This window comes from Mustela erminea, chromosome 16 (assembly GCF_009829155.1).
Source record: "Mustela erminea isolate mMusErm1 chromosome 16, mMusErm1.Pri, whole genome shotgun sequence".
Classification (NCBI taxonomy): domain Eukaryota; kingdom Metazoa; phylum Chordata; class Mammalia; order Carnivora; family Mustelidae; genus Mustela; species Mustela erminea.
The window spans coordinates 37,295,352-37,319,257 of record NC_045629.1 but is presented as its reverse complement, the minus strand read 5'-3'; the positions used below and the strand labels follow the sequence as shown (position 1 = coordinate 37,319,257).

The 23,906-nt window shown below is 32.8% G+C and overlaps 1 protein-coding gene across 1 annotated transcript in view; it reads right to left on the bottom strand.

The window, feature by feature from the left end:
• LOC116574944 (cyclic nucleotide-binding domain-containing protein 1-like) overlaps window positions 1–23,692 on the bottom strand; it is a 64,678-nt gene extending 40,986 nt beyond the window's left edge. Inside the window, exons 1-2 of the mRNA XM_032315995.1 lie at window positions 23,554–23,692; window positions 8,273–8,463 (exon numbers count right to left, since the gene is read on the bottom strand). Coding sequence (XP_032171886.1) covers window positions 8,273–8,463; window positions 23,554–23,656 — 294 coding nt within the window. The 5' untranslated portion in view covers window positions 23,657–23,692. The remainder of the gene's footprint in view (window positions 1–8,272; window positions 8,464–23,553) is intronic.
• Window positions 23,693–23,906: the final 214 nt, after the last annotated feature.

Sequence of the window (23,906 nt, the reverse complement as noted above, 5' to 3'; positions counted from 1 at the left end):
AATGGCAAAGAAGCCAAATAGAAAGAGGAAAAAAAAATAACCTTCTATTTGAGAAAAATTAAAAAAAACTCTCCTTAGAACAAACCTTTGAGAGTCATAATATTTTTATTTGTTAATGTCCTATTAAATAAATAAATAAGTACAGTTACTAAAATTAGGCAAAGAGCAACATGTCTTAAAACTTACATTTCTTACAGGGGAAGGATAATTTAAATTTTTAGCAATCTGAAATAAATTGTAGTTAGTAATCACATACTTCTTCTTCAGCAGACTTAAAAGCCTTGCTAACAGTTAATGACATTAACTGCCTTTATTTCTATCCTATTTTTTCAAAATACTCTATCAGAAGTAGAAAAAAAAAAAGGGACTTTAGAACTGTGAACTGCCTGTCAGCCAGTTGGCAATAAAAATCTATCACTGTAGTACTGATAGTCCCTGGCATACTGTAGCACTACAACTGATAAAAATTTAATGGTTTTGAACAGGAATGGGGTATTGGCAGATGAGAATGCACAGGAAATTACAATATTTCAGACCTTTGAGATATTGGGGGATGAGTAATTTTAAGAACCACAGAATAGAATGACTATTGCTTGGTGATACCAATACACTGGAGAAAGACCGAAAAGGTTGAATAAAATCAATCATCAGCTTAAGGTGAAGTATGCAATCCAAGGGCTCCATGACAGGATATAAATGAAATCTCCTCTTCTATAGTTGGAAGACAGAAAAAGCTGAGTAGTGGGCCTAGTATTTAATTATAAGGATAGCATATCTCAAGATAAGGTTGTAGTCACAGCCCAAGCAAGTATTCTGTTGAACCTAAAACTTAGAATAATGGCTTTAAAATCTGAATACAAAATAAATAAATAAATAGATATATGAATAAATAAATAAAATCTGAATACATTAAGTGTCACAATGACCACCTGTTACATGAGAAACATGGAGAATGCATTTAAAAATGGAGTTTTCACCTAGGTCTAGTTTACAGTAACTCCATGGGGTCCATAGACCTACCTCATGGCAATTTCCATGGGCCTTAAATGTATAATTTGAATGGAGACATGGTAGAGCCCTTACATTGGTTTCTTGGTCTTCGTGATAAGAGCTCTTATTAAGGAAGTTTATGTGGAAGCCTATGAGACAGTCCTCTTCCTACCCTCTTCAACTTTAGCCAACACAGTAAATTAAAACAGTATCACAGACATCATCAAGATTGCAGGCTAAGAGGTTCTACTCTGTCCTAATTCCCTCAAAAAAAAAAAAAAGGATTTAGCAACTATCTTCAAATGAAAATAGCTGTGAGAGAATGCTGGAATATAATTAAGATGCTGCAACACAATACCAAAGCACAAAAAACAAGAATGGCCATATAGAAAAAGGAAGGAAACATTTCACCTGTGTCACCTCATTCCCCAGGCCAGCATAGCTCAGTGCCAAGAGAAATCCTCTCCATGGTGAATTCTCTGGTGGGTGTAAAGAAGAGCAGATGACATGATCATCCTTCACCACTGAGGACCTCCACAGTATTTGCCAGTGTGGATGCACCTGTTGGACACAACAGAGCCAACACTGCCGGGCTTCCCTGGAATTGGAGCTACTTTGTGCTTCCAGAGCTAGCACATCCATAGCTCTCTGAGTATTGGCACATGGACACCTTGGACCCAGAGCCATTACCACACACTTACCCTAATCCGAGGAGGGTACAGAAAGCCTACTTAAATAAATAATGACCAAAAACTTCCAAAGAATGGAGAAGGAAGACATCAAGATTTGAGAAGCAGAAAGAACCCAAGTAGGCTGAATATAAAGAGGTCTCTATCAAGACATACTATGATTAAATTTTCAAGTCAAAGACAAAGATGGTTTTGAAAATAGCAAGAGGAAAGCAATTTATCACGCTAAAGATTATCAGGAGAGAGTAGAACAATATATTTCTGGTACCAAAAAACAAACAAACAAACAAATAACAACCTGCCAATGACCATATCTGTCAAAAATGAGGAAGTTCATCACCACTAGACACACCTTAGAAGAACTGCTAAAAGAATTTCTTCAAATTGAAAGAAAGGCATGCTAAACAGCAATGTGAAAGCACATGAAAGCATAACTCTCACTGATACAGGTAAACATACAGTCAAATACAAAATAAGGCAACATGGTAATGGTGGAATAAAAATTTCTTCAAATCTGAATATAAAAGTTTAAAAACAAAAATATTAAAAATAACTATAACCACAAAAAACTGTTAAGGGATACACAATATAAGAAGAAGTAAACTCTGACTACAAGTACACAAAGTAGGGGAGGGGTGAAAGGGTAGAGACTTTCTATGTGATTGAAGTTAAATTGTTATCAATTTAAGAAATGAAATTACAAGATATTTAGTGATACACAAAAGATAAAGAGAAAAGAATTAAAGTAAATCACTATGAAAATATCATCAAATAACAAATGATGATGACAGTAAACAACTACCAAACAGAAAGAAAACAATTAATAAAATGCAATAGTAAATCCTCTCATCATTAGCACTTTAAATGTAAATGGATCAAATCCCCCAATAAAAAAACACAGAGTGGCTGAAGAGATCAAAATAAAACAAGAACCAATAATACTCAATGAGATACTACGTTAGATTTAAGGACACATATAATAATGGACTTTAATAGCCCACATTCAGAAGTGGACAGAGCATCCACACAGAAAATCAGTGAAGAAAGAGCTGACTTGAGCAACACTATAGACCAAATGGACCTAACAGACATACACAGAACTTTCACCCAACAGCAGTATAGTCTTCTCAAATGCGCAAGGAATGTTCCTAGGATAGATCACGTGTTAGGTCACAATCATTACAAATATATTTTTCAACAACAATGAAATGCAATTAGAAATCAATGACTATAAAGAGATGGGAGAATACACAAATATGTAAAAACCAAACAACATATTTCACCAATCACTGGGTCAAAAAAGAAATCAAAAGGCAATTAAAAAAAATATCTCAAGACAAAAAAACAAAAAACAAAGAATCCACATCACATACCAAACTTATGGGATGTAGCAAAAGCAGTCCTAAAAAGAATATTCATAATGCTAAATGCTTATATTTAAAAGATTTCAAATTAACTTTATGCCTTAAGGAACTAGAATAAGAACAAACTGAGCCCAAATTTAGCTGAAGGAAGAAAATTATGAAGATTAGATCAGAGATAAACCAAATAGAGGATAAAAAAAATTTAAAAATCAATAAAACTAAGGTTTTCTTTTAAAAAAAATAAAATTGACAAACTCTTACCCTAAGGAAAAAAGAGAAGTTTTAAATATATAAAATCAAAAATGAAAGAGGAATTATTACAACAGATGGTTCAGAAATAAAAAGGCTTATTAAAGACTAATATGAACAGTTATATGCCAACAAATTGAGTAACCTAGAAAAAAATGGATATATTTTTAGAAATATACATCTTACCAAAAGTAAATCAGACAAATAGCAGCCTGAGTAGATGGGTAACAAATAAGGAGACTGAATCAGTAATCAAAAACCTCCCAGTATGAAAAGCCCAAGACAGAATAACTTCATAAGTGAACTCTAACAAACATTCAAAAAGGATACCAACCATTCTTAAAACTCTTCCAAAAAAATAGAAGAAAGGTCACTCCAAACTCATTTTATGAGGCCAACACCACTCTGATATTAAAGCCAAAGACACCATTAGGAAAGAAAACTTGGGCCAATATCCCTGAATAAGAACAAAAACAAAGACAAACCTAAATAAAATAAATTCCACAGTACCCTGAAAGGATTATACACTGTAACCAAGTGAATTTTATCCCTGGAATGCAGGGATGGCTCAATATTCATAAATTATACAATGTGATTCACCACAGTAGAATTAAAGGGTTTTCATTAATTAACATGATCATGTTAATAGATACAGAAAAAACATTTGACAAATTCAACATCCATTCATGATCAACAGTGAACTATAGAAGGAATGTACCTCAACAAAATAAAGGCTGTATAAAAAATGCTAATAGCTAACAGTATAATCAATGAAGGAAAAACTTGAAGATTTTTTTCTAGTATCTAGTCCAAGGAAGAATACCCAGGCTTGCCATTTCCATTTAACATAGTCTGAATTCCTAGACAAAGAAATTGAATGGAAGATGAAGAGGAAGAAGTGGGGGTGGGGAAGAGGAGGAAGAGAAGTAGAAGTAGAAGCAGAAGCAGAACAGAAGAAGAAGAAGAAGACCACCACCACCACCGATGATGAAAAGGGGGAGGGAGAGAAGAGGAGGAACAAAGAAAGAAAAGACATGAAAATAGGAGGGAAGGAAGATAAATTATCTGTTTACAATCCTCAACTTTCTGTGAAATCACAGAAGATCCCAAATAGCCAAAAGAATCCTAAAAAAGAAAAAAGCTGGAGTCATTACACTTCCTGACTTCAAACCATATGATAAACTTACAGTAATTATAATAGTATGATACTGGCTTACAAATAGACACATAGACCAATGGAATAGAATAGAGAGCTCAGAAATAAACTCCCACATATATAGTCAACTAATATTTGCCAAGGGTACCAAGAACATTTAGTGGGGGAAACAATAGTCTTTTCAACAAGTAGGGCTGGGAAAACTGAATAAACACATGCAAAAAAATGAAACTGGACTCTTACCTTATTCACAAAAATTAGACTAAAAGATAGGATCTGATATCTTAAAACTCCTAGAAGAAAAATAGCAAAGAAGCTTCTTCACATTGATCTTGACAATCATTTTCTTGGATACAATATCAAAAGCAAATGCAACAAAAGTGAAAATCAACAAGTGGGACTATATCAAAACTGAAAAGCTTCTTAACAGCAAAAGAAACAATCAACAAAATGAAAGACAAAACACATAATGAGAGAAAATATTTGTAAACCATATATCAGATAAGGAGTTAATATCCAAAATATATAAGGGACTCCTACAACTCAATGACAACAACAATTAAACACAATCTTATTTAAAATGGGCAGAAGAACTAGATATTTTTCCAAAGACAACTGAGTGGCCAATAAATACACAAAAGATGCTCAACATACCTAATCATCAGGGAAATGCAAATCAAAGCCAGAATAGGAAATCACTTCACACACTGTATCAGAATGGCTATCCTCAAGAAGACAAGAGATAACATGTGTTGGTGAGGCTATGGAAAAAAATAAACCCTTATACAATGTTGGTAGTAATAGCAATTGGTTCAGCCAATATGTAAAGCAATATGTAACTTCCTCAAAACAGTTAAAAATAGAACTACCATATAATTCAGTAATTCCACTTCTGGGTATAAACCCAAAAGAAATGAAGACAAGATATTGAAGAGATATCTGCACTTCCATGTTTATTATCGCATTATTCACAATACCCAAAATATGGAAACAACCTTTATCTGCCAATGGATGAATAAGAAAGAAGATATGTTATCTATATAATAGAATGTTATTCAGTCATGAGAAAGAAAAAAATACTGTCATTTGTGACATGGATGGACCTTGAGGACATTACGCTAAGTGACATAAGCCTAAAGACAAAAACTGTATGATATCATTTATATGTGAAATTTTTAAAAGCCAAACTCAAAGAACAAAGGCATTACATTTCTTGATCTCAAATTACATTATAAAGCTATGATAATTAAAACAATATGCTACTGGCATAAAAGCAGACGTGTAGACCAGTGGAACAGAATAGATATCTCAGAAGTAAATCCATGCAGTTATGGTTTCTGATCTTCTGCAAGAGTACCAAGAAACATACTGAGTAAAGGATAGTCTCATCAGTAAATGTTAGGAAAACTACATATCCATATGCAGAGCAATAAACATGGATTCTTATCTCACATCATATACAAATATCATCTCAAAATGGGTTAAAGTTTTAAGATAAGACCCGAAACCATAAAACTCTTAGAAGAAAACAGAAATCTTCTTGACCTTGTTTTAGGCAACGATTTTTTGGATATGACACCAAAAGTACAGGGAACAAAAGCAAAATAGACAAGTCTCACTTGTCTATTTTGCACAGCAAGAAGAAAAAAATGACATAGTGGAAGGCAACCTACAGAATAGGAGAAAATATTTGCAAACCATTTATCTGGATGAGGTTAACATATATCCAAAATATATAAGAAGCACAACTCAATTTAAAAAGTGAGAAAAGAATCTAAATAACCATCTCTCTCTCTCAAAAGAAGACATAAAAATGACCAACAGGTATATGAAAGTGTTCAACATCACTAATTACCAGGAAAAAAACAAATCAAAACCACAATGAGTCGTCACTTTACACCTCTTAGAATGGTTACCATCTAACAGACAAAAGGTATTGACCAAGATGTGGAGGAAAGAGAACACCTGTACACGGTTTGTAGAAATGTAAATTAGTACAACCATTATTGAATACAGTGTAGAGTTTCCCCAAGAAACTTAAAAGTAGAACTACCATACAATCCAGCAATCTCACTTCTGTGTAGACAACTAATGAAATGAAAAGAAATGAAATGAATAAATAAATAAATAAATGAAACGATTTCTAAGAAATATCTGTATTCCCATGTTCATTGCAGCATTAGTCACAATAGCCAAGATATGGAAATAACTTAAAGGTCTATGCATGGATGAATGGATAAAGAAGATCTCAACTGCTACAACATGGATGAATCTTGAGGACAGTATGTTAAGTGAAATCAGCCAGACATAGAAAGATAAATTTTGTAGGATCTCACTTATATGTATAATATAAAATAGTCAAACTCATAGGAGCAAAGAGTAAAATGTTGGTTACCAGGGGCTGGGGTTAAAGGAAATGAAAAGCTATTGCTCAAAGTTTCAGTTATGCAAGATGAGTAAATCGTACAGGTCTAATGTACAGCATGGGGACTAAAATCAACAATACTGTACTGTATGCTTGAAATTGCTAAGAGGTTAGATATTAAGTGGTCTCATCCCGAAAAGATTGTTAATTATGTGCCATGATGACTATGGTAACTAGCTTGATTGTTTTGATAATTTCACTTTATTTACATGTGAGATACATATATACAATTTTTATTTTTTAATTACACCTCAACAAAACTGGAGAAAAAAATACTACATCCCAGGCAGAATGGCAGATAAGTGCTACCTTCATAGACCCACTACAGAATTCAGAGGTGGTGGTCCCATCACATTCCCATTTTAATTCATGAGTTTTGCCCTCATCAAATGAACAAACAGATTCTGAAAGATTAGAGTTGACTACTACTTGGTCTACTACGTGGACTAAGAAGTAGCTCTCATTATAGCTGCTATGCCAAGTGTGGTATTTTTTTCTAAAGCATATTGAAATGGCATCAGGTACATATTATGTGGCCATTGAGTGGCAAATGTACTCTTTTTCATCTCTTTCAAGAAAGATCAGAAACATTACCCATTCACATGTGATCAACAACCATATGGTTTTATATTGTATCATTTTTTATCTTTTTCTTTCTTTCATAGTTTTATCCATCCTAGTTCTGAGAATGTTGTAGGTTTTTTTTACTTCCGTCCATAGTGATAAATAGTTTGGCTTTATTTGGTTTCATTGGCTCTTTTCTACTCTGAATATCTTGACCACCTTAAATCTAAAACTGGATTTCTCTTAGTCACAATTCTAGTCAAACCACATTTGATTCCCATGGAGAATATCCAGAGACCCAGAAAGATATTGAACTTTAATTTTTTGACCGGCTGATAGTGTCAAAATCATAAATACAAGCCAAGGATTTTCTTCAGGTAAAACCTTACAACTGTAAAGGAATCAATCCCTTGATCACCTTACCGTTGTTCTTGAGATTAACAGGATAAGCATGCATTCTTAATTTGTCAAAAAGACCTTTCATGATCTGTCCTCTGTTTTCCTCTCCTCAAACCATCTGTTCCCTCTTCCTTATCTCAAAATACCCTTCTTCTTCATTCAGTGATCCAACTACATTGGCTTTGTCCTAGTTATCAAAATACGCTATATAATACCTGCCAGTAGATGGTATGTTGTTGAAGGCATCCCTCATTAAAATTTCTTAAGCAAATTTCAAGTTCAATATTAATAGTATAATTTTCATTTTTAAAAGATATCTTATATTTAATACTTAAGAATTCACTGAAGATACTTGTATTTAAATATATGAAAGAGATCAAGTTTTATAATAATGATACTTTGTTGTTTATGGAAAAAGCAAAGATTCGTTTCTTACTATTGCATCACGTGAAGGTGGGTGCATCTCAGCAAGCATAAAGTTTTTGAAGTCTTCATTGACAAATCCTTGGAAACGCTGAGGTATGAAAGAAGCTGTTGACTCATTTTTTTCAATCAGATTGCTATGTACCTTTGTTTGAGGTCTAGCTGAACCTTTCAGTATTATATAAAATCCATCATCTCCAACCACTGAAACAAAACAAAACCAAAAAAGCTATACTGTTGACTTTATTTCCCAGGTTTTCTGATATAGACATGACCACAACACATATTACAGTTGCTTTGCTTGTAGTAGGTTTCTCTTAGTTTATGCAATGAGAACTCTAATGTAGCAGTTAGGCATTCACAAATAATTTACTCAAATAAGAATAAAGAACACTATACTCAAATACTATACTCAAAAAAGAATAGTAAAAACATGTCTCCATATTTGCAGAATTCTTTTCTGACAATTATAATAATTGATCCTCTTATGGAACTGATAGATTCTAGAAAAAGAACCATGGTAACATGTTACAATTGATAGATTTAAGATATTTTAAGAAAAAAAGGATCAGAAAATTCTTTGAATTTTTTAAAATGTTCTCTTCCCCTCAAAAATGCAATTTTGCTTATTTTATATAAGTAACTATATATATATATATAAATTTTTATTTGTCTTTCATCTGGGTATGATGATGATTGCTCATAGACGCTCATTTAGAAAGAGAGATCATTATTAGAAACAAAAGTTTTTTCCAGTATTTCTTTTGCTCCACATTGTAACTCTCCATAATCTTCCTAAAGTTTAACTATGCTCCTGTAAGTATGGTTGGTTTACTCAGTTGTGAGCATTTTGAATGCAACTTAAATCTGTTCTAGTTTTTCTGAAGCCTGACCTTTTAAAGAAGCGGAGCATAGGACTGGATTATGTCATTTTCCAATTGTTTACATTATTTTATAGGATTGGAGCAAATTATTCAAGTGTTGTAAGAAGAACTTTTCTTAAATTTTGCTTATTATCTTGCAATAAATAGAAACTTTACAAATTGATTTTTAGGAACAATTGTAGGTTTTTGTTTTGTTTTGTTTTGTTTTTTTCCTAAAAAATGACAACTGCTTGCCTTCTCTGCTTTTTTCTAAATGAGTGCTTTATTAGTGGGGCTTTCTTGGTAATCATCTGTACACAGTGACTATAGGATAGTGATTTTCAGTCTTCTTTAAAGCAAGGGTTGCATTTGCTTGAATGCCTGAGCTTAAAATAGATTCCTTTCTGGATAGCACAATATCACTTCTTACTAAACATCTAATCTATGTGGTGAAAACACTGTAGAAACATTGCTTTTAAATACCTTTCAGATGAGCTGTATGAGAACTACATTGTAGAAAGAACACTGTAAAGGTAAAAGGTAATAAAATTTTGTAAGAGTGTTAATGATTTTGACCAATTGCATAGGTGAAAAAAACAACTAGGTGAAAAAAGCAGCTGGGTGAAATGTGTATTCTGATGATAAATTTGTATTCTGTTTTTGTATAGATTTTTTTTTAAGATTTTATGTATTTATTTGATAGAGATCACAAGTAGGCAGAACGGCAGGCAGAGAGAGAGGGGGAAGCAGGCTCCCTACTGAGCAGAGAGCCCAATGCGGGACTCCATCCCAGGACTCTGGGATCATGATGTGAGCTGAAGGCAGAGGCTTTAACCCACTAAGCCAGGCAGGCGCCCCTGTTTTAGTATAGATATAACTGGCATTTCTTAGCATAGAATAAAAATTGTAGAAAGAACTACATTGTGTGAAATAATTTTATTCCAAGGGCTCCTAGTTGCTTATCCAATATGAATAGTCTTTTCCTTTACTAACAAAACAACAGTTTTATCAGGTGTTGCCTGTGCCAGTTTAAAAATTACATTTGCCAATACTCTTACATGCATGGCTCTGTGACATGATTCTGATTAACAAAACATTGGGATAATTTTTGCTTTCCAAATATGCATGTCACTCCTTCATGGATATCAAGACAAAGGTATGTTAGAGCTGGAGAAGCATCTTGGTTCTAAAAGGAAATGGCAAGAACCTCAGGATATTCACCCTGATACCTTTAAATTTATCTTGTGACTTCTCATTATGTAACATAAATATATTCTGAAATTTTTGTAAACTAGTGTCATTTAGTTCTCTATTACTCACAACTGAACACAATTTCTGTGAATATTCTTATAATTTCACTTAACTCTAACCATAACACAGGTTTGCCTTACTGATGGACATGACTTTTCTGGTGCTCTGAAGAAAACCTTCCTTTTTATTCAGGGTTTGGCCTAATGACAGTGAACATGACTAAATAATCTCTACTTACAATTTATTAATTTTCACATTTATATTCAAAAAATATCTGTAATATTAAGGAGGCCTTTAAGGAGTTAAACTAATTAGCAGGGGAGTAGAATTTGAGATTCACGCCAGAAAATATTTTATCAACCCTCAAATTATAACTCATAAAAATAAGTCAAATTAAGCTATTCTGGAAGCTGCTAACTCTCCATTATATATAAAGACAATGATTGCATTTGGGTTGCCTGGTGGCTCAGTTGGTTAAGTGTCTGCCTTTGGCACAGGTGATGATCCCAGAGTCCTGGAATCAAGTCCCGCATCCAGCTCATTGGTCAGCAGGGAGCCTGCTTCTCCCTCTGTCTGCTGCTCCCCTTGCTTGTGCTCTCCCTCTCTCCCTCTTTCTCTTTCTGTCAAATAAATTTTAAAAATCTTTTAAAAGATAACAGAAAATTCTCAGAATTCATGTACCATCTGAAACTGATCCTCAAATATATAGATAAATGATATACACAAAGTTAAAAAAGGTCTAGAAGAAAAAAATACAATAGAGTTAAGCTTTCAAATAGCAATTGAAATATTACTTAAAAATCACAAAGTGGTGTTAAACTTATGAATTGTGACAAAAATATATTTATTAACAACGTAAGATAAATGCAAGTTTTTGAAGTTCATAAGCAATGAGAAGGAACCTATAACATAGGCTCCTTATTCAAATTTTCAAAATACACAAAATTACATTATATAACTTTTTAGAAAAAAAAGCACTCCAAGCATCTAAGAAAAATTTGACTATAAGAATTAAAATACAGATCAAAATGGCTTTAAATTTTGATTCCCAGGTCTTGCAAAAGTAAAACAATTCAATAAAATCAAGTTGGTTGAGAATTAGTTTCATATTATTATTTATCTAGCCAAACTCCATGACATGAAAAGGCAAAAAAACAAAAACAAACAAACAAACAAACAAAAAACACAAACATATTTTCATAAGGGCTTGAAGAAATTTCCTAGTACAGGACCGACCTCATGTCTTAAAATATCTTTTAATCACTCTTGAATTAGCTGAACAAAAGGCATTCAAAAGGAACTGAGAATACCAATAAGGAGAAGTTTACTCATTTTGGTACTGAGTTTTCAAAAGGTCGAAGGCCAAATACGAAGTTTGATTAAAGGAAACACGTTTGTGAATTTTTGACTAAGAGTCTCCTGGTTTCTGGTTCAGCTAAAATCAACCATTTTAAAAGGATTTAAATGTTTCAAGGAACTATAATTGGATGAATAAAGTCATATTGTCACCTGGGTAATTCTTACTTGGCCTGTAAAATTGAGTTTAAGTGTTATCTATTTACCAGGGAAGCCTTTGCCTGACCTCTGCCTTGCTCCCATCCATACTAATTAATGCCCATCCATACTAATTAATGCCCCTCCTCTGCGACCTTTTTTTCAAAGAATTTCTGTCATGACACTGCATTTTCAGTGTCTGCCAACAGATTCTAACCTCTTGGAGAAGGATCTCTAACTTTGCTCTCAGTATCTCCAGCCCAGAGCATATTGCCTGGATTACTTTAGGCATTTAGCATATACTTGAATGAACAAAAACTTAACTAATGTCCTTATTGTATTTCTCTCCAAAGAATCTTTTAAAATATTTGGGGAACAACTCATTTTTTTTCCTTAGAATTCTGTCTATTGAGAAATAAGACAAAATTCCTGCGTGGACTAGTTTCTTCCCAGTCCATTAGGTGGGAACTTAGGAAAATACCAGAAAGTTATGTGACTTTTAAGTGAGGTGGTTTTATTCATGGAATCCTCATAGTATAAGGCCTAAACGATCCCATAGATAACATAACAAAAGCAATGAATAATTTTTCACAACTTTTATTATATTAAGGTATGTTTGGAGATAGGATTTTACTCCTTGGGGCAATTTTTCTTCCCATAAGGTACTAGGAGAAGTTATATGAAGTATGTCTCATCACTTTTTTTTGAATACTGCTATAACCTGTGGAAAATAATCTACAAGTAACATTGGATATTTATTTTAAGATTTTAAAAAACTCAAATAAATAAATCTAGAGGTAAGTGGCAGGGATGAAGAGAAATTTATTTCATTTTATTTTGCGCACTGATCTTCCGCTGGAATAGTATTAATACTGACACTTCCTGTCCAATATTTGCAGAGATTTCATAAAGGGAGAATTTATAATTTCACAAATTGTTGATTGTTTTTTAATAACCTTAAAACATTATTCGATATTTTTACTTAGTTCTTCTTATAAAAAATAAAAAAAAACACACTACGAAAATTCCATATCTCAAATTGCTTGTTCATATCCATAACATGCTATATTAAGACCAAGGCTGGGGCACCTGAGTGGCTCTGTCCGTTAAGCATCTGCCTTCAGTTCAGGTCATGATCCCAGGGTCCTGAGCAGGCGGAGGGAGAAGCAGACTCCCTGCTGAGCAAGGAGCCTGATGTGGGACTAGATCTTAGGACTCTGGGATCAGGACCTGAGGCAAAGGCAGATGCTTAGCAGACTAAACCACCCAGGCATCCCTACAATATTGTTTTCAATTTTAGTGAAGAAATGGAACAAGGAAAAACAAGATGGAATATATTAAATTACAAAAACAAAATCTGTAAAATGCTATTTATTTGTGAGGAGATAGTACTGGGTCAATGGACAATTTTTACTCCATTTTCTTTACTTTATTTATTTATTTTTTTAAAGATTTTATTTATTTGACAGACAGAGATCACAAGTAGGCAGAGGCAGCAGAGAGAGAGGGGGAAGCAGGCTCCCTGCTGAGCAGAGAGCCGGACGTGGGGCTGGATCACAAGACCCTGGGATCATGACCTGAGCTGAAGAAAGAGGCTTTAACCCACTGAGCCACCCAGGCGCCCCTCCATTTTCCTTACTTTAAAAGAAATTTTAATATTACTAGTTACCTGTAGTTTAGCAACTACAAGAGATTTTTACTCCATTTTTTTTTTTTTACAAATTTTTACTCCATTTTCCTTACTTTAAAAAATTTTAATATTATTAATTACCTGTAGTTTAGCAACTACTAGAGATTTTTAAAAATTTACTTGACTGGAAGTCTCAATACCACTGAATTTCCTGGGAGTTCTCAAAAAAAGAAAACAATGTACTGTAAACACAGCTAAATTTTTCACAAAACACATTATTTAAAATATCTTGTACCAGGTTATAACCAGAGTATTTCTAAAGATTTAAATATCATTTCTACATGGGAAGATCAAAAGGATGGCATCTGGGTATATAACCAGGGGATTCACTGATACAATCCAAAGGTAAATATTACTTTACCTGAAAGAATGAATGAATGACATCTATTCTTAGACTATCATTCAATATATTGACTAAGAACTGTGTTCTTAGACAAATTTTGAATTGGTACTGTGTATTCAAGAATGCAGTGGCTGGGAATGACCTGTAATACTAATTAATGAATACACTGATTTGTTAAAGATTTATTAAGTAGACTATTTTGTCCAAGCACTGCAGGTTAGGCCATATTTCAGATTAAGAACCTAAGTGCATTAGAGTCAGCTCTGTTTTTGAAATGAGGAGAGAAAAGATAGCTTGGGAAGCTTAAGAACTTGAGACCAAATCATGCCTGAAGAATGTGTTATGGTATATATGCCTAGAGGTATGCAGGTGGTAAATTGAGAAATTTTTTATCTCTAAAAATAAATGGAAGCACCTACAACACACAAAGAATGTGTTCTTTCTGACCCAAATTACATAAAATTGAACATTTTAAAGTAGTTATCAAAAGTTCTGGTCTATTAAAACAAAGAAAAAAAGTCTCAGTAAGGGTTTTAAAAAGTATCTTCTCTTAAGGAATACAACTTCCAGATGGATTTTCCACTATTTTCTGACCTTTAAAATATATCTCTGGATAGCAAGGTCAAGTTTTTGTTCATGGTTGTTAATAAAAGTCAATTAATCTTTAAAGAAATCTATATAATTCATAATTTGAGCTTTAGAATTATTGGCTTATGCAGGGAGATTCTTTCTAATAATAATTAAATATCATGAAGAGTTGTCTATTAATATCATTATTTCTATTGTCTCCAATGAATATAATATATAAATCACTTCATACATTGATATTTAAAAACTCTGTGGCTACATATCAAATACAATTGATTAAACATTTCTACTTTAAAATACGCCAACAATTTTATGAAACATCATGTACCCCTAATTATATTCTAGCTTAATCTTGATTAAAGTAAATAATTATATTCTAGCTTAAATCTTGATTAAAGTACATAATGATTCAAAATTCTTTTTCTGAAATTTTCACCATGATTCCTAACATTAAGCTAAACCACATTCTAATCCTAAATATCAAGTTTAGTAAAATTTTAAAGCATATTCTAAATCTAAATGGATCAATTTTGGTAAATTTTTGAAATTCATGGCAAAAATTATGGATATAAAACTGGCTGATAATTTGACTCATTTCCTCTACAAAATACAAAGATTGAGGCCAATATATCACTTAAGTAACTTTTATCATTTTACATGTTTTTTCTAACTTCTGGCTTATGAAAACTACCATTATCTTCCCTATAATCACATTTTTCAATGTTCTAAGTTTTAAAATAAACTTAAAGAAATATTTCTGTATTATTTTCCTTTACTACTAAAAGCCATCTTAACCATTTTATTGGTGTCACTTTTACAAAATGTCACACTATATTTTGGACACTTTAAAGATAAAAATTTACAGTAAACATTAAATCCAGACCAGTGCCATGAAAAGGACATATCACATCAAGAACCATTCCAATAGTAGATAACAGCATCACCATGGAGAACTGTTTTCACACTAGGAAAGATCAGAAAAGGAAGACTGCTTTCTATGATGCATCATGTGTGCAGACATTCTAGATTATCCATAAAAAAAAAAAAAACTGTATCAGTTAATGATACATACTGCCTTTGTGAAGGCTTATTGATGATATGCATTAAAAAAGTTTCTTGATATTGTAGAATTGCAGGAGTTTAATTACTTAAGGAATTTTTTATTTTATTTTACTTTACTTTGATTTAATTTAATTTTACTTTATTTTATTTTTGCTTGAAGAGCCAGCAAAGGGCAAGAGAATACAAAAGATTGGCTTCAGGTTCAAAAGCCCTGGTTCAACCCTTTGCTAGAGTGAAACTAGTAAAGCTGAATTTCAGTCTTCAAACACAAGAAAGGGATAGTCCTATAAAGCTACAAAGCTAAGATATCTCTCTCAAATAATTAATGGTGGTAGAAGGAATTTACATACCATGAAACATTATTATTCTAATATAAGGTATTTTTAAAAGCTAATAAGAAAGAAGTTTTTTCTCCTATGGCAGTATTCCCCCAGATATGCTGCACAGAGCTGCTTCCTGAGGTAAGGAAAGAAAACACGGGGATAACTTACTTCAGAAGTCATTTAGTATCTATGTAGTGTCCTACAGGAAATACTCAATGCGTGCTGCCATTTTGAAGTCTTTGAATTTTCACACATCCATTTCCTCAGAAAACTCATTTCTGTTTGTTTGTTTGTTTATTCTTCATATTTTTAATGTTAAACATTTAGTAAGATTTATTGACTTCAAATTTCAAGGATTTCCAGGTGCTGGCATGTGTTAAGGTATTAGCAGTGTCTAGTGGTTTCCGATTGTTTAAAGAAAAAAGTACTTTGAAAAATAGATAATAGCTTATAGCCACAGAAAGAATGAAGTACATGATACAATGTGGATGAACCACAAAAATATGTGAAGTGAAAGAAGCCAGACACAAAAGGTCACATATTGCATGATTCTATTCATATGAATTTTCTGAAATAGGTAAATCTATGGAGACAAAAAGCAGGCTAGTGTGGAGCCTGATGCAGGGCTCAGTCTCATGACCCTGAGAGATCATGACCTGAGCTGAAACCAGAGTCTGAGCTGAAACCAGCTTAACAGACTGAGCCACCCAGACACCCCTTACTTTGAGCTTTAAAATTACTTTATTGAGATAAAATTCAAATTCCACAAAACTCACTTTTTAAAATACACAGTCCATGAGGGTTTTTTCAGTATATTCAAAGAGACTTACAGTCAGCATCATAATCTAATGTTAGAATATTTTCATCATCCCCAAAGGGAATTCATACTCATCAGCAGTCATGCCTCAAGGCCCTATTCCCCAAGTTCCTGGCAACCACTAGTTGTTGTCTCAAATAAATTTGCCTACTCTAGAGATTTCTTATCAATGAAATTATAAATATGCATCTTTTGTAAGTAGTTTCTTTCATTTAGCATAATATTTTCAAAATTCATCCAGATTGTAACATGTACTTTATTCCCTAGTACTACCAAACAATATTCCATTATGAAGATATAGCACATTTTTAAAAATCCATTCTTCTTTTGTTGGAAATCTGGCCTGTTTCCATTTGGGGGATATTGTAAATAAATCTCTGCAGACATTTGTGTACAAGTTTGAATGAATGTAAGTTTTCATTTATCTGGTATATCTGAGTAGACTTTCTCAATCAAATGCTAACTTTATGTTTAACATTTGAGGAGTTGCCAAAATATTTTCCAGAGTGGCTTCACCATTTTACTATGTCATCACAAATGTGTGAGAGTTTCAATTTGCCTACATCTTAATGGTTATGATTGTCTGTTTTTTATACTTAAATCATCTTAATGGGAAGGAAGTGGTATATAATTGTCGATTTTACAATCCTCTAATGACTAATGATATTAGTCACTTTAACATGCTTATTGGCTATTTGTATATCATCTTTTGAAATGTACCTGTTCAAATAATTTGCTCATTTTTAAATTTGGTTAATTGCCTTTTTATTATTGAGTTGTAAGTGTTCTTCATAATCTGGATATGAGTTTCTTATCAGAGGTATGATTTGCAAAAACTTTCTCCCATTCCAAGGGTTGCATTTTCATCTTTCTTGATTGTGCTCACTGCAGTTCAAAATTAAAAATTTTTATAAAATCCAGATTATCTGGTTCTCTTCTGTCACTTGTGCTTGCTGTGTCATGTTTAAGAAAGCATAGCTTAATCCATGGTCACACAATTAACTTGAAAATTTTGCTGTAAGAATTTTGTGGTTTTGTTTTCACATTTAGGTCTTTGATCCATTTTAGATTAGTAATTATATATAGTGTGAGTTAAAGGTCTGACTTCATTCTTCAGCATATGGATTGATACACAGAAAAAATGGTGTGCCACCACCATTTTTTAAAAAAAATTACCTTTTCTGGAATTGAATTTTCTTGATGCTCTTGTTGCAAATCATTTGGCCATGAAATTAAAGCTTTATTTCTGCACCTCCAATTTTATTCCATTAAACTCTATGTCTATCTTTGTGCTGGTATTATACTGCCTTAAAACTGTAGGTTTGTAATAAGTTGCAAAATCAGGTGTGTGTGGCCTCCAACTTTATCATTGGTTTATAAAATAAGTTGCTCTTCAGGGCCCTCTAAATTTCCATATAATTTTAGAATCCGCTTACCAACCCCTACAAAAAGATAGCTCTAATTTTCATTAGAGATTGCATTAAATCTGTAGATCAATTTAGGAGTATTACCATCTAAATAATATTAGGTCAAATTAGCCACCAGACAGGTCAAATCACTTGGATGGAACTTTTAAGAGGGATGCAAACCTATTCTGCCACCACCAGTGGCTGTTAGTCTGGTTTTTACAGCTACCATAACTTCAAGGCTGCTGCTTTTCAGGTAACTGCAGAGTTAAGCTATAGTGAGATGGGAAGAGAAGAAGTCAAAATGTTGTAAAACTCACTCTTCTTAGCAAGATTCCACCATTTTTCTGGAATAAACACCCCTGGATTGATGTAGGTCTTTTCCAGAGTTATGAAAAAGTTGATATTCACAGTTTTTGCCACTCTGTTCATTTATTTTTTTCGGAGGTCCTTAATGTTCCATTCCAAAAGTGCTTCTCTGGCTTATTTATTTTTTGTAGCTGTTTGTTTTAATATCCATTATCTGCAGCTGAACTCCATGAAAACTCTTTAGGAAATGTCATCCTAAAACACTGAAGAAAATGTTACTTTCAAAAGTCTTATTGTCTTTAAAATATTAAGTTAACAGTGTCATTTTTTCAGTTCTTATCTTGCATGTTGACATAGCAAGGCATCTTACACGAGTGTTATCTGACCACTCTACCTGCATTACCTTGTCCAGCTTGCTTAATATCCCTGCCTGTCAAGTTCCTTTTTTGTAAAATGAGGATTATAACCACACATGTCATAGAATTTTTAAAGTATTATGCAAGGTAGTACTTATAAATTATTAAGAGTAGTGCCAGATCAAAAAATATTTTATATAATATATAATTATTCCATGGAAAATGTTGTTGGTGTACTGACAGGGACTGCATTAAATTTAGGTAGCATTAGCTTTGGGTAGTACAGACATTCTAACAGTATTTTTTCTTCCAATCCATGAGCATGGAATGTCTCTCCATCTTCTTATGTCCTCTTCAATTTCTTTTATCAGCATTTTACAGTTTTCAGAGAACAGGTCTTTCACATGTTTGGTTAAGTTTATTTGTAGATATTTTATTGTTTTTGGTACAATTGTAAATAGGATTGTATTCTTAACTTCTCTTCCTGCTGCTTCATTATTAATGTATAGGAATGCAGATTTCCGTATGTTGATTTTGTATCCTGCAACTTTACTGAAATCATTTATCAGTTCTAGCAGTTTTTTGGTGGTCTTTAGAGTTTCCTACTTATAGTATCATATGACCTGCAAATAGTGAGATTTTTTTCTTCTTCTTAACCAATTTGATTGCCTTTTTTTTCTTGCGTACTTTCTGTGACTAGGTCTTCCAATAATATGTTGAATGGAGTGGTGAGAGTAGGTATTTTTGTCTTGTTCCAGACCTTATGGGAAAAGCTCTCAGTTTTGCACCTTGAGTATGATGTTGGAGGTGGGTTTTTGGTATAAGACTTTTATTTTGTTGAGGTATGTTCCCTCTAGACTTACTCTGCAGAAATCATAAATGGATATTTATCATAAATGGATATTGTACTTTGTGAAATGCTTTTTCTAAATCTATTGAAATGGTCAAGTGGTGTTTTTTTTTTAACTTTTTTGTTATGGATGCAATGTATCATGTTAATTGTTTTGTGAATATTGAACCACCTAGGCACCGAAGTAGTTTTTTATTAATTGAAAATGTTCCAATACAGAAGTGGAGAAAGTTATGCATATGGGGCTTCTACACTGGTATTACTTATTAATACTCCTGTATCAAATGCTCAGAGCAGTTATTTGTTGTGCTTGGGTAACACACGTTCTGATCCGCTGTTGAGTAGTTCTATCATCTCTGCTTTTCAGTTTCACTATTTAGAAAGTAAGATTCCATAGCCAGATTAGAGAAATAAATATCATGGCAAAGATTTCTGGTATCATCGTGTGACTGAAGAGTTTGCATTAATTTTCTCAAAGTCTCACAACCATCTCTTGGATAGGGAAAGATAGAAATGGAGCTAGCCCCTTACAATGCAGTTGAAGACTGAAAAAGCTTTCTTGCCAGATTTCAAGGACAAATCTTCATGAATCAGGGCACACCACCTTAGTTGCTGTGAAAGTATACCCATGCTTTAGAATCAATGCATGTTCTTCAAGGCATGTTTGCTTTTAAGAGAACCTTTGTCTTTATGATAGGCCTAAGTATTTTCCTATTTCTATTACAAGAGCATATTATTTGAATTATGGTTAATTTACTTATGGAAAAGATGCCGCTAATTTTTTTAGGAGATTTGGCTACTGCGTTTTTATATGTTACATGAAATTCAAACCACAACAGAAAAGACAATCCATATAGGCTAAATAAATGTTAAAATTTAGTGATATAAAAATATTTGTCAGCATTAAAAATAAATACAAGAGTTTACTTAAGTGAGGAACTGTAGTGTTTTTGAGATATAACCTCATAAAAGGTGGGAGTAAAATTTTAAAAAATGAAAGAAATAAAAGAGAAATAACTCCTAAGTCTTAACAGACTTCAAAAAGAAAACAGTAAAGATGATAAAGATATAAGAAAAAAAAACCCTTATAGTAATTATTTCATGGAAATCTATCAATGTTAATATAAAGGTAGACAGTAATAAAATTTTGATCTGGGATCTATTTCCATGTTAGCCATTAAATTGAATTCTGAGGTAAGTTAATTCTCTTAGCTTTCATGAGCTTTAGGTTGCCAATCTTAAAAATGCCTGCTGCTCAGGCCAAAATATAAGAGATCCAATGGAAAACTCTTGAAATCATTCGAATTAAGTAACATATATCTTTGGCTAGATATTTATATTATGTTGTAGTGCCATTTTCACTTAAACTAGAGATATGTATATGTGTTAGCCAGTAACTAAAATCATAATATTGTTATCTTGTTAATATTTTATTGTTTAAGAAAGCTGAGTGAGAGGGTGAGTGAGTAATGGGGTTTAGGAAGCCGCCTTAAATTCCAAAGTTCCAAAGAACCCACCAGAAGAGATCAGAAGGTACAAACAGCTGTGTAGGCTTGCAGGAGAGAAACCAAAGCCTCAGCCTCAGATTAAAGTCAGCAGCCTGGTGACGAGGGGCTCCTAGGGGGAATACTTTAAATAACAGCAGCAGAGGTGAAATGCACGCATGAGTAAAGAAAAGAGAGAAAGACACTTGGTTATACCTTTTCTTTTTTTTTTTTTTAAGTTGGATGAATGAAGAGATTTACAAAGGTCAGATATTTAATGAATTGACTGCTTGGGTAGTGAAACAGATTTGGACTGTCTGAATCAGACCTCTTAAAAACTCAAGAGAAGGATTTTGACACAGGTATATGTAAAGACAGAGACATGTATTTTTTATAAACTGTTTGAAAATATGTTCTATTGAAATATGAATTAAAAAACCTTATTTAATATGAAAGATGAAATAAAAGTTGATATATATTTGTCAAGAAATGAAAGTTCACATTTTAATAGCCAATCACCCAACTTTTAAGATACCATCAGAATACAGTTTTTGCTTTGAATTATAATTTTAAAACCTTTTTGAAAAAAAAAAAACACACACACTTACAAACACTAACCCATGAATATATCTTTATTGTGAAAAATTCAACAGAAATATATGTAGAAGAAAGAGTTAATTCTTCACTGTCCCTCAACTCTTCCCTCCACCAAGGTAATGGTTTTTAAAATACTTATTTTTGGACTGTTTTCCTGGAGCTACTTCTATGTCTTTTTACTATGAATTTTTATATATGTATATATGCAGTACATCTGTATATATAACTTCAGATTTGTATAAATATGTGAAAATATAACCATATTATTTATATAACTCCACAATTGCTCTATTTTTATCTACTGTCTTTAATAATTTTGATAAGTTTCCATGTCAATATACAGAGAGATCTACCTCATTCTTTTTAACAACTGCCTAGAATTTCATTGGATACATGTATCATAATTTAGTATGCCTTTTATTCCATGAAAGATATGTATCATTGTAATCTATCTTCTATTAAAGGTCATCTAGGTTGTTTCCATATTTTTACCACAATAAGTATAATTTCAGGGATTTATGATAAAAACAAATTAATTTTTAAATTACTATCCTCAAGTTAATGCAAGGCAATGGTGAATGTTCTTTCTTGCCTTTCAAAATCATTTTGTCCTTTGCAAACTCCTGTGATTTAATTTTCATTGCTTGATGTCAGCTTAAATGAAACTAATTATAAGAGATGACCACTGGGGGAAAAGTCTTGAAATATTTCAACAGACATATGACATATTTCAAAAGACACATGTTCTCTGAAATTACAGTTATATTTTTAAGGCATGATCCTGATGAACCACTTTATAAAAACAGCAGAATATTAGACACAGAGTGAGTTAAAGTGTGTTTGAAATTCAATTCTAATCAGGAATATTCTGCATGATATTTTATGCCTTACGGTTCTCATCTGTGGAGAAGAAGAATAATACTTCTTTTTTTTTTTAAGATTTTATTTTTCTATCTGACAGAGAGAGAGAAATCACGAGTAGGCAGAGAGGCAGACAGAGGTTGGGGGGTGGGAAGCAGGCTCCCTGCTGAGCAGAGAGCTCGATGTGGGACTCGATCCCAGGACCCCAGAATCATGACCTAAGCTAAAGGCAGAGGCCCAACGCACTGAGCCACCCAGGTGCCCAAAGAATAATACTTTTATTTGTGTCTGTGAGAAATAAGTTAGGGATATCCCCTGACATAAATAATATATTAAATAAACTTAATTCTATTTTTCTAATAGGTATTTCACAAATGCAAAAAATGGTATTGAATTCTGTTGTGTCAGGTGTGTGTGTGTGTGTGTGTGTGTTTGTATTCCCCTCAAAAATTACAATATGAAGTACTTCTATTAATGTACCCAGTGTATCCTTGGTAAAGGGACTAGAAATTTAAAATTGGGAAACTAAAATCTGCCTGGAGAGGTTTTGTGCCCAATATCTGGATAAGTCAGTTAATTGCTATGACCATTTGCTCTCTTAACTATATAATCCAATGCTAGATTGTCATTAAATGTGTATATCAATGAGTGGTTTTCAAAGTATAGTCCCATACTAGCAGTGTCACCTGGAAAATTGCTGGAAATGCAATTAAGCCCCATACCACAACTACCAAAACAAAAACTTTAGAACTGAACACAGCAATTTGAGTCCTCTGCATGATTGAGATGCATGCCCAACGTAGAGAAAACACTAGTGTATATCATTAAGACATCCATACTAAAATGTGGAATGTTATTCATTTCAGTACTTATAACTACAAACAAAATATACACAAACAGCACATTTTAATGTATCAAGTGAAAATATCAATATTATAGAGAACTCAAAATAGTGACACACATTCTATGTTGCTAAATTCCCTCCAGATTAGTCTGTTACCTGTGCTGCCTTTTACCCAGGTTTCAGAAGTGACACTCTTACTAAGTATTTTCAGATGCTCCTCAGGTAACTGACGGGTCAAATCTGGAATTGTTTTCAGCATTTTCCATACAGTTTTGTGTTCACGCAATGTCCTATAAATGGGCCTTAAAACAACATCAAAAAGATTAGCAAATTGAGAGAACACAGCTTAACTACAAACAGACAAACCAAAAATTACTGATTTTCAAGCTTTCAAATTTGCATTTCTTTTTTTATTACAGGTTTGCTTAAGGATACCTATGATGATACTCTATTTTTGTTTTGTAATCAACTTTAGAGTTTATTCTCTTTCCAGCACTAAGATGTACATC